Genomic DNA, 15722 nt, shown 5'->3' with positions numbered 1-15722 from the left:
AAGTTGGGATTTTTAGAAACTACAGTTGTTATTTAGTAATTTTATTTTAATTTATTACTATAGTACTGTAAATACCTGTTTTACCTAATTAAGTGAAGTTGTATATTATTATATAACTAGTTTTATTTATTTATTTTTAAAAACATAGTACTAATGTTACTAAATAACCAACGAAAATAAAAAATATATAAATATACTTATATTTATATTTATTTATTGTTAAATGTTGTTTTTACGTGGTATATATAGAGACCTATAATATGAAGTAGCTCCTGTAATCTGTATGAATCATTGTTCCAGAATGGCGGAACAGTTATGTTTATAACATGACTTATGAGTAATTAAAACAGACATTTAACATAATTGTATATTTAGTTTATTTAATTAACAATTTACTTAACAAATGATTAATAAATGTTTATGAAGGTGGCGACATGAGCATATCGTTTTCATGTAGTTCTCTTGTTTTGAACCGAAGTAAATCATTGTCGATATCAATTGCTTGTAGATCCTTATCGAACGTCGCTGATGGTTGAAATGAATTATAAGAGCATAGACTGTTCCAGTCTGGCTGAGGAAGAAGGCTAGAAGAGTTTCCGAATATTGGATTATCTAAAAAAAAAAAAAGTGCTTTGAAATATATTGTTTACTTAATATTAAGTATAATAAAAGCACTAATAAATATAAAACTATAACCTATGTCTTTAATGATAAATAAAATATTATATTTAGTCATAACGTTTTGAGCAAAAACGTGCTTCAATCTTCAATAATTTAACACAGAAATAGTTTTTAAAATTTTTATGATAACAAATTTGATATAGTACGAAATTTACACTTGGTATTTTTTAGTAATTAAAAAATAGCGTTATTCAACATAAAATTAGTTTTCAACAAAACAATATACTTAACAAAAAAGTATAACCAGAGTTCCGATTGGTAGAGCGACTAGAGCCTTATCAAAGTACCTTCTCTAAATATAACCTAATCTTAACTTAAATTAATGTTAATCTTAAACTAACACATTATAACATTCATAATCTATTTACGCCATTTTACGATACATTCGATATGCTGGAATTGGTTGAGCAAAAATGCTTTAAATCTAGAATATTGACCAAACAAATACTAATAAGTAATAATAATCTATCTACCCATATAAATGCAGTATCTAACAAACTTTATTTTAAGAAACAATTATATTGTATAGTGTAATATTATATACTCCACACAGAAGATCAGAATCGTTTTTCGTTTGAGTACAATCATTAATAATTCATCATTGAATTAAAATTTAACACATCCAAGTAACACATCACTTTCCAAGTATTTCGGAAGTAAACCTCCCTATACCGGTCTTATACTTATACGTTAGATTGTTAGCACATTCTTACGAAATCTAAATAGGTACGTATCAGTATAAACTGTCAAGTGTATAGTGTATACGATTATTTACATTAGTATAATATACCTACTGATTAATATGTAATTAGATTTAGGCCAATCGGTCAATGACACTATAGAGAAAATAAGGAAGTTCAAATTAATAAATTCCTACGTAGAAAAAGGTTTACAATAAAATTTAAAAATAAATAGTTTTATAATGATTACATAACTATCATTTTTTGAAATATAGCAAAAATGATATTGGTTCTATACCTAATATTATACAGTAACGCCGTTTACATGTACCTATTATATATTATGTATAAACCAATACGAGTATATAATATTATAAAGCCAATATATCTATTATGTAAGAAAAATTACAGTTATACAATTTAATAATTAAGTTTTAACCTGTTAAGCAAGGGCTTATAATTGGTTCGTTTTGGTTCTGATGCTGGGAAACCAAGGTTTTTTCTTGCTTCCGCCATTTGGCTCTACGATTCTGAAACCATACCTATAAATTGTTTAGACAACATTTGTTTAATACATTTTATACTGCAGACTGTGGATGGTATGCTAAATACCAATAATAAAGAAATCCGGATTAAAGAACCATTGGGCCCCAGAATTTCTAGGCTCCTTTCAACTTTAAAACTTCATTCTTCCTTATTTCTAATATTACTTATTAATTATAATGATTTAATAACTACATAGGTAGGTACAATATATTATAATTAAACCATACGTGATTCAATATGTGTTCTAATAAATAGGAATAATTTCCATTTTTAATAATTTACAAATTATCATCAAATATCAATTTATTATGAATCTATAATTTTCTAAACTTTTATGATATAAACGTTTTTATTTTTTATTTTTAGTTTTCTTATGAATGTATTAAAAATATATTTTGTTGAAAGAAATAAGCCCCAGTATTGTGTCCTTACCTTCCGCCCTTTGTCGTCCTTAATCCGGATTTGGTATAATATGAACAATATTGATACTATACCTGCACCCTAGCTTCAGTCAAGTCGATACGCATTGCCAATTCTTCTCGAAAAAACACGTCAGGGTAATGTGTTTTCTGAAACGAGTTTTCTAATTCTTCCAGTTGGAAATTTGTGAATGTTGTTCTGAAAACAGAAATCCAAATTTCATATAAGTACACCTGATATGAAGAGTCGTTTACATGGCCAACGGGATAGTGTTAGTGTCTAACAGTTAGCTGAAATTAAAATTAGCACGCATAATACAATATACAAAATTTCTTTACGTAAGAAATCATTTTTGTTCTTATTAAAAGTGATAATATAAGTGGGTATTAGTATTATCATTTTTAATTAGATAATTATTTGTTAAAAATTAAAATAGAATTACACTTTTAAGAACGATTTCATAGTAATGTGCGTTTCATAATACCTATATAAATAAACTAGTCTATATAAATGGGTGATGAATGATGTTTTACTGCTTAGTACAACTAATATATATACGAGTATGTAGGGTCTACTTTTTTCTTTTTCCAGAATAAACTTTATAAGTATAATTCTTTTTGTTTTTGATTTTGATTATAAGCATGTTTATTTATATTTTTACATTTTAATTTAATATTATAATACAAAAGCTATTTAGGTTTTAATAAACAACATAATTTCACTTGATGTTCTTAAAGAATAGTTTCACGATTGTGGCTTGTAATTGGTATAATAATATGATACCTACGCAGTATGCGCTAGTCGCTAAGAGTTAAGCCATTGGTATATTATATAGATAGCTGTTGGGTATAGTAGTCGCCGCTTATTGGGTTCATTTTGGGACCAGACTAATTGAGATTTGAGTCCATTTACCAAATGTGCGAATTAAGCAAAAGGCTCAAGAATTAAAAAAAAAACATAAACATAATATGTATTGTATTATACAAATTAAAATTAAAATTGTGTAATAATAAATATTTATTATGTTATATATTTATTCATGTTTTTCAAATAATATTCTCTTTCATAACGAAAAGAAAAATATGAAAATTGATAATGGAAGAATTAGAAAATGTTTTTTTTTTTATAAATAATAACTTCAAAATTATGTTTAAAAATATTTTTTAAATTTTAATTCTTTTAAATGCGTTAAGTCATAGGAATAGAATAAATCTGAGTATTTTGTCTAAATGTCTAAATACAAGCGATAAAATCGGTAAAATTAACGAATTGTGTTAAATGTTCTTAACATTATACATGAATCCCATGGTTCATTAACTGGTATAGTGAGTACAACAGACAATATTTTTTCAATACAAAAGTATATACGTGTGAATCGGTACTAGCCTAGCCTGTTTGAGTCCAATAATCGAGTCTATTAACCACGAGTCCAATAAGCGGCGACTATTGCTTATGATCATGAAAACCTAATAAATAATTTAATTTTCGTACTTAAAAATTTTAAATTGAAATACAAAAATAAAATATATTATTTTCAAACCTCAACTATCTATCTATTTCCAATAAAAATCTGTCCTTTTAAAATAGGCGAAGGTACTTTTATTAAGTAGGTAGGTATATTCAGTAGCGGCTCGTGAGTTAATATTCTGGGGAGACTTAAAATTATTTAACATAAACTACGTATAACAACGAATAAGAAAAACCCTGTTATTGAAAATCTAATAATATTATAGTATTACATATTTAGTTAATATTTTTAAGTTTAATTTGATTTTTTTGTTCGTAAGTTAAAGTATTAAAACCACTAGTTAATAATATGTCTATTATATTGTCTTTTTGCATTTTTAAAATAATTAGAAATATAACAAATATCAAATAGAAGATAGTATAAAACCCTGTAGTAAACGTGTTATAGTTATTAAATTATAAAAATGCATTAAATTATGACAGCGACTAAGAACGGCGCGCGGTACGGCAATTATTGTAGTGAACCCAGTCTCAATAGAGTCTATAATACGCAGCTTATTCTCCCTGCCCCCTCCGGCCCTCCATCAAACCGGCCGTACCATTTTACATGTTATGATTGAGACTGTCGGGCGGCAGTTTCACTGTAACGGCGACCGTCACCGTCATCGATAAAACTAAAATAGCATTTCTATTAAAATAACTATTTAAAGGTTTTAGACTTGGTTGCTTTCAATTTATAATAATAAACAAAGAAAACGATATAAATTATATAATATTATATTTTCAATTCGAATAAAAATATTTTTATGCATTATTATTTTAATTAATTATTATTTACAAGTAACTGGGTTTTTTTAAGGGGGAGACTCAGTCTCAAAGTCTCCCCTGACGAGCCGCCCCTGGGTATATTGCAGTATTTTAAAAATTAAATCAGCTTTTTTTATTTATGTATATATTATACATTTACGTTAATAAAAAATACTTTACATGAAATTCTATGTCCCTGGGTACCTACATACAGTAAACTTTCTAAAAACAAAAAATTCCATAGATACTTCGTGTACCTACCTACTGCGATTGTTACCTGTATCTCCGCTGTTTCCTCTTAACGTTGTTATTGGAATTTTGGTCAGTGCTCAAAGATCCAGATGATTGATCGTTATCATCGCATCTATCCGTAGGACTGTCGCAGCCGGTCACATCGCCGTAATCTGTACACGACGACAGAGTAAATTATTACTTTATTTAATAACGTAAAACGATGATTGTCTAACGACTTACCGTAGTGCGGTCCAGCTCCCAAAAGACCGTCTAGTACCGTAGTAGTATCTCCGGGATCCGTATCTGTGCAACGCAGGTCTGAAATGTCGAGTATCGCCTTCTCTTCCATACCCCTAAACGCCACCTCATGTTTAATACAGAATTTATTACGTTTATATAATTTATACTATATAGCCACATTTAAGTAAAATACATCCAGTTGCGTGTACACACAATTTTCCTACTGTGAATGGACCATCATATTAAATTAATTATTTATAAATTACTGAGTAAGTAGTAAGTATACCTATACCCAACTATTAGTTATTATTAAAAAATAAAAATCTTTGGTCGATTCCTCTCGTGTGTACACCCCTGAATATATCGGTTGTGAATTATTATACTACTGACCTTATGGTGATGACAAATTTAATTATGTCACTGGAACTTTAGTGTTATTATTATAATTAAATGAGCGTAATTCGGTTAGGACGCTGTACAGTGCACGATATAATAATATGTCATTTGTTCTACGAACTAGGACAAGTTTTATTATTACATTAAGGAAAAAATTACGTTTCACCGTCAGCTACGAAGAACGGTGTACACGATTTGAACTTTCGAGCTTCTACGGAAGCAGCAAAAGTGCGTTCCTGATTAGCGCGAATGGATTCGGTCGACTATATTATTCTCTTGCATAACATATCGATTTTATTTTTTCTAATGTAACTGTAGAATGATATATTGAATGTCAACAAATATATTATGATGTTGTGTATATATGATTCTCCGAGTCTTCGCATACGTCTACTTTTGAAATCGCTCTACGCATAACTTACTGTAGTATTGAGGAGCGCGGATTTAAATACAAAATTTTTTTCCGAGTGATCTAAATAATCGCTTTCTAATCATAACATTTGCTTTATGAAGAAATTTTTGTCTGTGATAATTGAGCATTGGTAATTTTTTATAGAAATAAAAATGAATATGAGTCGCTAAAAAATTGAATACTTGTATATTAATATATTATATATATATACAAAATTATAATTACAATAATATAATTGATTTCAAGTTTTAATTCAAACAATGATCTACTTTGATTACTTGTTTTTTTTTTATAAGAAATTGTGCTAAATAGTAGGTATTATGTATAATATATATATATATGTATACATCAACATTTAATGGGTTTTAACATTTTGAACATGGTAGTACAATAAATAAAATTACAATCAATTAATGTTTTTATCATTAATATAGCCATTAACTCTATATAGAAATTGGGTAACAATACAAACAAACACTTTCTTATAACAAATCTATGACAATTAAATTAAATTATCTATTACGTTAAAAGGATTAGTTTGATACTCAATTTAGAGTTTACAAGAACAAACAATTCTAAAAAATATATAAAGTATATACAATACAAAAACCATTTTCAATACATTGAAAAAATAAGTAATTATGTATTCATTTAAAAATATTATGCAACATAGCTGTAGCCATCAGATGAATTTGGAGTGCGTTCTAGATATCCTTTATCAATTAGTGTCTCGATTGATTTTTTTATAAGTGCAATAGATGGTGCAAATGACTTTGATTGAGAAAGTATCTAAAACATTAAAGATATTGTTAATATAGTATATATTAGATTACACGTATTTATTTATTTTACTTGCCTCATTTACGAGTTGATTATGTCTCAATATCTTACGCGACTTCATTATTCGAACAATAGCAGCTTGTAAGTATGTTTTACGGTCATCTTCAACAGAATTAACAGTCTGTTCAACCTCTTGAGGGGTTTCTTTTTGGAGAGTTGATGTTATACGCAATTTTGTACGCTTATTGGTGTATGCCATATTTAATGATACATTCTAAAAATAATAATGAAATAGCATTGTAAAAAGTTAAATTAATTAAAATTATTTATCAGTTTACTTACATCACCATCAAGCAATAACAATTTACATTCTATTAAGCTATTGATGTGTTTTTGAAATTGATCATTGTTTAATTGAAGCATCTCGTGAATTTCAGTGTATTTTATTGAATCACGGTCTTCAAATAGTAACAAAATAGCCATTTGAAATGTCTGCATAGTTACCATATACACTTTTTGTAAATAATTCAATTTTAATTCGCCTATCGGTATATGAATAAATACATAATATTAATAAATGTTAAGGATTTAATAATAATTTAATAAAATAACAATACCTTGACAATGGTGATGAAGCCATGTTAATTTTCGTCCATTAAATTTTTCTTTGTAAAAATTTTCAAACTAAAAACAATTAACATTGGTTGTAAACAACAGATTTTATTTTTATATTATATAATATATTTTAAATACTTACATATTGTATACAAGGTATCAATTGTTTAGGAATAACAAATGATGACACAATTGATGATCCTAAAGGCCAAGCGCCTGTTTGTAATACATACATAGAAAAAGTGACATTTAACTCATCGGTAGGTTTAAGAAATTCATTATGGAATTTTGCATTTAATCCTTCTGATACTCTGATATCAGTAAACATTCTATGTAATTTATTTGTAAACTCGTAACCACAAGCTTGCTAAAAACAAACATGATAATTGATAGTTAACGTAATACAAACTTAATAACATATGATAAATAATTTACTTTCAATTTGTTTATCATTCCTTCTTCTCCATCCATGGACTGACTTTGTTGATGTATTAACCGTTTTGCCAGATGTCTTTGATAGAATCTCTGAAAGACATCTTTATCATCTACATACTTAAATATAGTAATAGACTGTAATAGTTTGTGATCAATTTCACCCTCACACATGCCTTTAGATGATTTTTTTAATAAATTATCACAGTATTTTGATAAATATTCTGGAGACTTTGATGATTGATTTTTTACTGGTTTATAGTTTATGATTACTGTAAACGCTTTATCTAGAGCACCACTGAAGGCTAAATCATTGTTGAATACATCTACAACTATAGATTTGTATTTTTTATGTACATCCAAAATTTCCTCAACAAAATGTATATATATCTACAAAAAAATTATAAATATTAATTGTAATTTAAATTTAAAATTGTTTTTTAAACATACTTGTTCTTGTTTTAAAGATTCAATAACTCTAATGCCATGTTGTTTTATGTGTTCTCTGAAAATATCAACTAATGAGGTCATTCCATCTTTAATTTCGCGTAAAAGTAAATAAATATTGTGCATATCATTTCGTCGCTCTTCTTTTATCATAGCTTCAGACTCTCCGTGTAAGAAATCTAAGTGATCTGCAACCATATGTTGACGACATCGTCCACGCAGTTTAGTAAAAGTACTATGAAGTAAAATACAAAACGATTATATTTTCTATAACCAGAGATTCATTATTGTCAAAACACACCTATCATGGAGATATTTTTTTGATCTAATTCCTTCTTCTCTCAATATTAATAAAACTTTAACCATGTATTCAGACACAGTGCATTCTTGTAACAATCTTGCAGCTTCACGTTTAAAGTGTTCACTGCTTTGCTCCAAAAAAGGTTGCTCAAAATAATTTTGATACAACTGTAAAAAAAAAAAAAGAAATGTTAATTTAAAATGTACTATATTAAAACTTTCTTATTTTATAACAAATAAATGTTGATACTTACTTCAAGTGGATATTTTTTCCTAAACTCTTGGACAACAACAAATGAATTAATAACACCAGCAATGATATCAAAAGATGTAGTCATAGATATATTATGTCTTTGTTTATCAAACTCGTCTAATAATAATTCGAGCATACTATCTTTCAGTGGTACAATCATATTGTGTTTCCACACATCAAGTCCTAGTTCTCCAACCTCCATTTGTTCAGAGGAATCTGGTGTAATGTTTCCATACAAGAGTTCTGCTTCAGACAGTTTATGTTTTTTAATATGTTGATTATTAAGGTACCTAGAAATTGTTTAAATTATTATATGCACTTTAATATGCAATGTTAGATAGGGGAATACATACTGGTAAAGTGAATGTAGGTATTTGACACCTTTACTATATTTCTGCCAATATGTATAATAATTTTGTAACAGATTTGCAGTACCTCCATTTTGTATAACGGTCAATAGTTCAAGTACATGGTTCTCTAGGAATAATTTTGTTGAGTCATAAAGTTGATCACCAAGGGGCTCTGGGAAGGCCACACATAAAGAGTAAACATCATTGAAACGTTCATTCCATGCATCCCTAGGAACTGAATCTAGGGTTATGACACCTTTTACAGTCTCTTGTAAACTGTTCCATTTTTCGGTAAAGTTTATTGGTTTTGGTTTTAACGACATATTTCTTGTTTTTTTTTTTAAATACAACTAGAGATAAAAATCAAATTAAAAATATAGATTATTGATATTACTAAAGTAAAATAATTAGAACTTAGGTAAGTCATATAATTTTTTAAGAAATGAAAAATAAATGGGATATTTGTGTATATAAATTAGTTTAAAGAGATTTTACTTGCTTAGGACTTGGTCAATAAACAATAAAAAAATATCAGTAACATTTTTTAAATTAACATTATTTTAGGATATAATAATTTTTTTTTAATAGTACAAGTATAAATGTTTCATAAATCAATTAGCATGGGCGATATTATTTTATGAATCTATTATGAAAATGTTAACTATTTTTAACTCATATTTATTACTTTTATTTGTATAAGTTATAGAAGATACTTAGATATCTCTAAACCAACTTATATCAATAAAACAATAAAAATAAAACTAAAATACCTAAATAAGAACAAAATAAATAGTACCTACTACTATACGTATTAAAAAGAAATTATATTCAATTGGTACTATGTGAATAAAATAAAATTTAAAATTAATATTTATAAAAATCAAGTTAATATTACAACTTTACTGAGATTCAAGAATGGCTGGTCCAATCAAAAAAAACATGTTAATCTAACTGTCCACATTATTTTATTGTCACAGGCACAAACTATCTCTACTCACCCACCCGTTATTTGTAAAAAATGGTTGGCATGCGATCATAGTCGATTTTGGTATAAAGAAGTTGATGTACAAGCTGATTCATTATGTACAGAACTAAGCATTTATAAACTGACTACAGTATAGAATCTATATTGTAATATATAATTAATAGAGGATATCTTTTGTTCTTATGAGTAGGTACTTTAATTATTGTCGTTGAATAATTTATTAGGTATACATTTAATTAATTCTGAATATTTATAAGCATAATTATATTTAAAAATTTTAATTCAGAAAAGAATAGAAACATATTTTTTGCAATTAATATACTTTGAAGATAGTTAAAAATAAAAGTTTAAATAAAATAAAATAAAATAAAATAAAAATTAGTTATGTATTAAAATTAAATGCATTAGGTATTTTAAGCTTAAATAAGTACTATATTAGTTTTGAATAATCTTTTAAATTAAATTGTTATGTACACAAACTTGGTGCCAAGGTATTTTAATAAATACTTTAAGATTGTTTTGAGATTCAGCTTGTACATATTATAATCCAAACGATATGCATACTATAAAAATATGAAATTTTGAAAAATAAATAATCTTTCTGTATTAAACAGACTATTCAATGCTAGCATAAAAAAAAAAATACTTTTAGATCAGTACCTAAGATGAACATTTGTAATTCATGTTCCTCTGTGGGATGATAATTATACTGAGATACCTTACTGTCAAGCTACCTATCATTGTGTAAATTAATAACCATTTAACACCATATTTGTCAACATTAAGGTCAAATGATGAACTATCATCATTGCGTAACCACTTAGCATTGGGTTTGTATTTTATGCAGGGCCTTCTACAATATTTACTTAACGTTGGACAATCACTATTGCGTTTCTATACCTGGAGACGTCACTAGAATCTGTTATTCCATATCCCTGCGGCGCTTTCTGTCGTTTGAATGCTGTGAAATTCAGCGACAATAATATAATAGAGATCAAATTAATAGAAACAAATAAGTAACAAGTCGCAATAAAACTGATGTTGATGTACGAAGTACGATAAAAAAAAAACTACCCAAAGGACAAAATAAATCACGATTCACGATTATAGATATTTCTAGATTCTATCAATGATCGTGAAATAAACACAATTTGTCACAGAGAACCCTTCGGCAGTGTGGCCAAAGTGATGCGTAACCCGCAAGATTAGAAAGTTAATGAAAGTTCGAACTTTTCACGAAAAAGCGTAAAAATTCAATAGAAAAGGTTAAAGGAAAATTGATAAATAAAAACTAGAACTCATACTATAATACATACAATAATTTAAGACCGTGAGTACATAATACCAACTATATATTTATATAATATAATATAATATTTACAACAATATGCTAAAGTGAGTTATTATTATTCCACAAAATGATAAAAATATGTTAGGTTATGTTAGGTATTACTCTATGGGTTAATGGTACATATTTTTGAATTCGTAAGGTTTCGGTTAAGTTTGTTCTTTGGTTATATAATCTGCGGTTGTACTTTATCTACAAGTCTACAACCATGGTTTTTGTTTTTGAAGCATTAAATACTTTTTAGTGTAGTTAATAGTTATCACTCTACTGACGTATTTCTTGACACTTGTTTAAAGTTTAAATCTTAATTGTTAAATCCTTAGCGTTGAGACTGATATTAAGTTGTCTAATAAACTATTAGGATTATTAGTAATAATTTAATTTTTTTTTTGAACGTGGCTATAATGAATTGACTGTGAACAGTCACAATGGCGGAAATGATGGAGGTAACAGAGCCACAAACTTCTCCATACGACAAAGAACTGGAAGAGATTTTAAAACTTACCTGGGGTCAGCAGGTACGACAAGATATATTCCAACGATGGACTCAAGGTAAGCCATCACATTTGTGTGTAAACGGAATATCTAAATTTTCGTTGCCAGGCTTTTGTTTCAGTGATGATGAACCTACAGCCCTGGTGCAATTTGATGGTGGACCTTGTGCTGTATTAGCACCGATGCAGGCATACATAATTAAACACATTGTGAACAACAAATCTATAGACGATGATTGGAAAAAAGTATATTTTGAACTCAAAAAACTTAAAAGCATTTTGCTAATTTTCAATATATCTACTGTAGGCCGAAGTTGAAGAACAAAACCATCTTTTATGTAAAGCCGCCTGTGATATCCTTTGCCAAGCAACAGCCGGTTGTGATATATTGAAATTTGTACATATTGATGATAAAGTTGTGTGCCTTGAACACAGTCAATTTCATTCTATGCTTAAGTATGTATAATTGATTTTAATTCATGTTCTTCGACATTTGCTAAATTATTTTATTTAAATTTTTTCAGAGTAGAACAAGTTAATAAGGATAGTATGGAAACTTTTATTAACAACCATATTAGTTTTATGCGTGATACATTTGGTATTTTGTTATTTTTGTATACAGTCATGCGATCTAAGGTAAATTAAATATATATTTAATATAAACGTTTGAAAGTTAATTTGTACCATAACTTTTTGTAGGGTTTAGTTAAATTAAAAGAAGAAATATGTGATTTAGGTGTATCATTGATTGATAAAGAATTTGGCTATGGTAGTCAAAGTTTAATCAATATGATGATTACAGGACAAGCAGTTTGTAATGTATTTAATAACGATCAAGTAGTAGCTGGGTATAGTAAGTCAAGAAAATTAATAATTAAATACATATAATATTTTTTTTAAAAAAGGAACAACTTCTTTATAGGGCTTTATTTTTTCAAATTTTTTTTTTTTTAGAAAAATAGTGTTTTAACAAGTTAAAATAAATCAGTAGAAATTATTGGTTTTTGAGTTATGAGTGTTATAACATTTTACAATTTGTGTATATTGTGCTACACGCTTATACGCGATGTGTTTTATACATTAAAGTATTCCAAAATGATAAACAAAAAAATTATATCAAGTACAGATAAATATCCAATGGTAAACCCAATTAAATAATTACATTATTCAAAATCTCTTCTGTTTTCCTCCCATAAGCGCTTAAAGTGATGTCCACATTGCTACCCGCTTATTGCGCTGTGCTCCGACAAAAAAATTAAAATATCCCTCGACTTGCTTTGCAACATCACCTCAAATAGACATTAGTTTCGACTCAAAGCAGACAAACTGGACAACTTGAAACAAATATCCCCAGATATTTATCTGTGTTTGATATAATGGTTATATCATTTTGCGATATTATAATAATGTATAAAACTCATCATATGTAATACAATATACACTAATTGTAAAATGTCATAACTTAAAAACTAATAATTACTGCCAATTTATTTTAGTACCATCATTCTTAACTCATTAAAACACCCCTTTTCTAAAAAAAAAAAAACTGAAAAAATAAGGTCAATCACTATAGTGCACTTACCTAACCTAAAATAACTTCATATTTGTCATAGAATTGCAAGGTATTGAAAAGCAAAGTGAAGTTGGGTTTATGACTTTACTAGAACATTTAAGATATTGTCAAGTTGGATCTTATTTAAAAAACCCATGTAACCCAATATGGGTATTGGGCAGCGAAACACACCTTACTGGTACTGGAGTTAATTTTTAATATATATATTTTTTTAAACCTAAAATTATAAGAATTAGTTAAACTGAATATAATAAATTGTTGTAGTTTTGTTTTCATTTGACCAAAACCTGGTGCATAAAGAAACACAAGTTGATGTTGCTAGACGAACTTTTAAATTGTTTGATCAAGGTGGCAATAATTTCATTAGTACTCAAAGTCTAAAGCCCTTGTTGGAAAAATTAGACCTTGTATCTGATGATGAATAGTATGTTAATGATTTAACTGTCGTACAGATCATGAAGTGTGATACAATAATTTTTTTCAGTGTAAATTTAATGTCTTCAAAATTGGACTCTGAGGGACTAGGTATCATATTAATGCCATCATTTATGGAAGAATTCTTTTCCGAGCAAGAAACCAGAACTCCAGATATTTTCGTGGTATTTCATTACAATGGACAGCCAAGATCCAATTCTAATTCAAAGGTGACATATATAGAAGGTAATGCTATTATCCAGGAATCTGATGTTATATGCATATCCGAGGACAACAACTTGCAGTCTTGTTTACAATCAAAGTGGCCATACATTGAAATACAATGGAAAGGAAATATAACACCTTCAATTAACTAAAATTAAATGTTATTTAAGTGTCATTATATACATATATATATTACTAAATGTATGGGTAGTTTAATACTTTAATTTAAAAAACTTATAAGACTATTATTTAACCCTGAAAACTGTAACATCGTTTTTACTGAAGTAGTAAAATTGTAACACTAAAAACATTTTCTATAATATTCTGATTATTTAAGATAATTTAAAAATTTTACTTTGCTAAATTTGTCATTACATTGTTGGACACTAAACATTAATATTTTTTCAATTTTTTGAAAGCTTATTTAAAACAATAAATAATAGCTTGAAATACAGAATCCAAGTATCTCATATTTATAAATATTATTACTATGTACATATTAAAAAAAAAAAAATACATATTTTATGATTTGATTAAGTTTTGTTTATTATGTATCATAACATTTGTAAAATACGCTTATAGTTGACCAAATAAGCTATAACATATTATATCAATTAATTAGCTTTATTATAAATCAATGATTTTGTAAACACACACACAAATAAATAAATATTTTCTTTATAATACTTACAAATACATATATAGCATTACAAACTTCCAATATTTTAGATCGTTGGTGGCTAACAACTCTAGGCTAGATCACACTATGTGTTTTGTCAATTCAACCGCAACATGTTGCGGTCGCCCCAACGGTTTTACACGACTCCGCATATTGGTCTAGTTCGCCCCGATAACACGTTTTATACATATATTAGTCATTGATGTTGCGGTTGTTAATCGATTGATTGCATATTATTAGCAACCAACAAAATGCATAGTGTGATCCGGTACTAAACAAAACTAATTATTTATAATTATTATATTGTTGCCATGTACAGAAATATTTGAGTACAATTTTTCTTATTTCTATTACTTGTAAGTTATAAGTTCAAACACGATTATTATAATTTTATTTACTTATTTAGTCACTTAAATTAAAATACCGATTTTATTTTTATATTTAGTAGGTATTACTATGAATTTTGCTTCTACTTTGAGTATTAGCATCTAAGTATTAATTAATGCAGTATGACAGTCATTAGTTTTAAGACTATTTGGTTATTGTTGTACAGTGTTAGAGTATTAGTATGAAAATACATTTTTAAGTGTTGAATACTTCAAATATATTTTTTTTAAATAAAAATATAAAGTACCTGGAATTATAAAAATAAATAATCACTACCAAAATATCTTCTTACCATAGAGTATATTTTATTTCTTAATACACCTGCATTTATTACTGATTTTAAATAATGTTTTATGCAACAAGCGTTTTTATGATAAAATTTACATGATGATAGTATAATTAAAATTTATTTCAAACTACCTAGATGCAATTGATAGGTTGCATCAGTGTTGAATTTTTTTTTGGAAGAAAGGAGTTTCCCTATGTTTGGACACCCCCTGACTTTAAAATATTTGTATTCTAGCTTTATAAGTCAAATAAATTTTATAAGATCTAAC

The 15722-nt window shown here is 27.3% G+C and overlaps 3 protein-coding genes across 6 annotated transcripts; 1 reads left to right on the top strand and 2 right to left on the bottom strand.

Annotated features, from left to right (window-relative positions):
- Nucleotides 1-353: 353 nt before the first annotated feature.
- On the bottom strand, nucleotides 354-5925 carry LOC114126816 (paired mesoderm homeobox protein 2-like). 3 transcript variants are annotated; one of them, XM_050206017.1, is made up of 6 exons: nucleotides 5466-5925; nucleotides 5076-5199; nucleotides 4879-5005; nucleotides 2402-2525; nucleotides 1801-1903; nucleotides 354-612 (listed from the first exon to the last, which is right to left on the bottom strand). In XM_050206017.1, the coding sequence occupies exons 2-6, from the start codon at nucleotides 5182-5184 to the stop codon at nucleotides 419-421; spliced, it is 657 nt and encodes a 218-aa protein (XP_050061974.1). In that variant the 5' UTR covers nucleotides 5185-5199; nucleotides 5466-5925; the 3' UTR covers nucleotides 354-418. The 3 variants fall into 3 exon arrangements, with proteins under 3 accessions (XP_050061974.1, XP_027846639.1, XP_050061977.1); XM_027990838.2 differs by having other exon boundaries at nucleotides 5076-5188; XM_050206020.1 differs by lacking the exon at nucleotides 5466-5925 and adding an exon at nucleotides 5243-5459 and having other exon boundaries at nucleotides 5076-5188.
- A 117-nt stretch (nucleotides 5926-6042) lies between these two features.
- LOC114126817 (cullin-2) lies at nucleotides 6043-11376 on the bottom strand. Of its 2 annotated transcripts, none has more exons than XM_027990839.2 (11): nucleotides 10946-11376; nucleotides 9064-9410; nucleotides 8712-9000; nucleotides 8459-8625; nucleotides 8161-8392; nucleotides 7714-8100; nucleotides 7421-7645; nucleotides 7281-7347; nucleotides 7006-7205; nucleotides 6740-6937; nucleotides 6043-6672 (listed from the first exon to the last, which is right to left on the bottom strand). In XM_027990839.2, exons 2-11 carry the CDS (start codon nucleotides 9381-9383, stop codon nucleotides 6544-6546), a joined length of 2214 nt encoding a protein of 737 aa, XP_027846640.1. In that variant the 5' UTR covers nucleotides 9384-9410; nucleotides 10946-11376; the 3' UTR covers nucleotides 6043-6543. The 2 variants fall into 2 exon arrangements, with proteins under 2 accessions (XP_027846640.1, XP_050061919.1); XM_050205962.1 differs by lacking the exon at nucleotides 10946-11376 and adding an exon at nucleotides 10059-10112.
- Nucleotides 11377-11541: 165 nt separating this feature from the next.
- On the top strand, nucleotides 11542-14632 carry LOC114126825 (ubiquitin carboxyl-terminal hydrolase MINDY-3 homolog). Its single transcript, XM_027990852.2, has 8 exons — nucleotides 11542-11945; nucleotides 11997-12133; nucleotides 12195-12343; nucleotides 12412-12523; nucleotides 12587-12740; nucleotides 13501-13638; nucleotides 13725-13884; nucleotides 13945-14632. Exons 1-8 carry the CDS (start codon nucleotides 11822-11824, stop codon nucleotides 14249-14251), a joined length of 1281 nt encoding a protein of 426 aa, XP_027846653.1. The 5' UTR covers nucleotides 11542-11821; the 3' UTR covers nucleotides 14252-14632.
- The last annotated feature ends 1090 nt before the right edge of the window (nucleotides 14633-15722 follow it).

This window comes from Aphis gossypii, chromosome 1 (genome assembly GCF_020184175.1).
Source record: "Aphis gossypii isolate Hap1 chromosome 1, ASM2018417v2, whole genome shotgun sequence".
NCBI lineage: Eukaryota > Metazoa > Arthropoda > Insecta > Hemiptera > Aphididae > Aphis > Aphis gossypii.
This window is presented reverse-complemented; position numbering and strand designations above follow the sequence as displayed.

What these genes read in the sequence shown, in the direction of transcription:
- LOC114126817 (XM_050205962.1), bottom strand. Translation starts at nt 10,097, where the DNA reads ATGATCGCATGCCAACCATTTTTTACAAATAACGGGTGG. An exon ending in AATCTTTAAAACAAGAACAA is followed by an intron (nt 8,101 to 8,160) that starts GTATGTTTAAAA and finishes ATTTTTTTGTAG; the next exon opens with ATATATATACATTTTGTTGA. An exon ending in GCTTCATCACCATTGTCAAG is followed by an intron (nt 7,206 to 7,280) that starts GTATTGTTATTT and finishes ATATACCGATAG; the next exon opens with GCGAATTAAAATTGAATTAT.
- LOC114126816 (XM_050206017.1), bottom strand. Translation starts at nt 5,184, where the DNA reads ATGGAAGAGAAGGCGATACTCGACATTTCAGACCTGCGTTGCACAGAT. An exon ending in AGGAAACAGCGGAGATACAG is followed by an intron (nt 2,526 to 4,878) that starts GTAACAATCGCA and finishes TTCTGTTTTCAG; the next exon opens with AACAACATTCACAAATTTCC. An exon ending in TGACTGAAGCTAGGGTGCAG is followed by an intron (nt 1,904 to 2,401) that starts GTATAGTATCAA and finishes AACAATTTATAG; the next exon opens with GTATGGTTTCAGAATCGTAG.
- LOC114126825 (XM_027990852.2), top strand. Translation starts at nt 11,822, where the DNA reads ATGGCGGAAATGATGGAGGTAACAGAGCCACAAACTTCTCCATACGAC. An exon ending in TAGACGATGATTGGAAAAAA is followed by an intron (nt 12,134 to 12,194) that starts GTATATTTTGAA and finishes TATCTACTGTAG; the next exon opens with GCCGAAGTTGAAGAACAAAA. An exon ending in CAGCGAAACACACCTTACTG is followed by an intron (nt 13,639 to 13,724) that starts GTACTGGAGTTA and finishes AAATTGTTGTAG; the next exon opens with TTTTGTTTTCATTTGACCAA.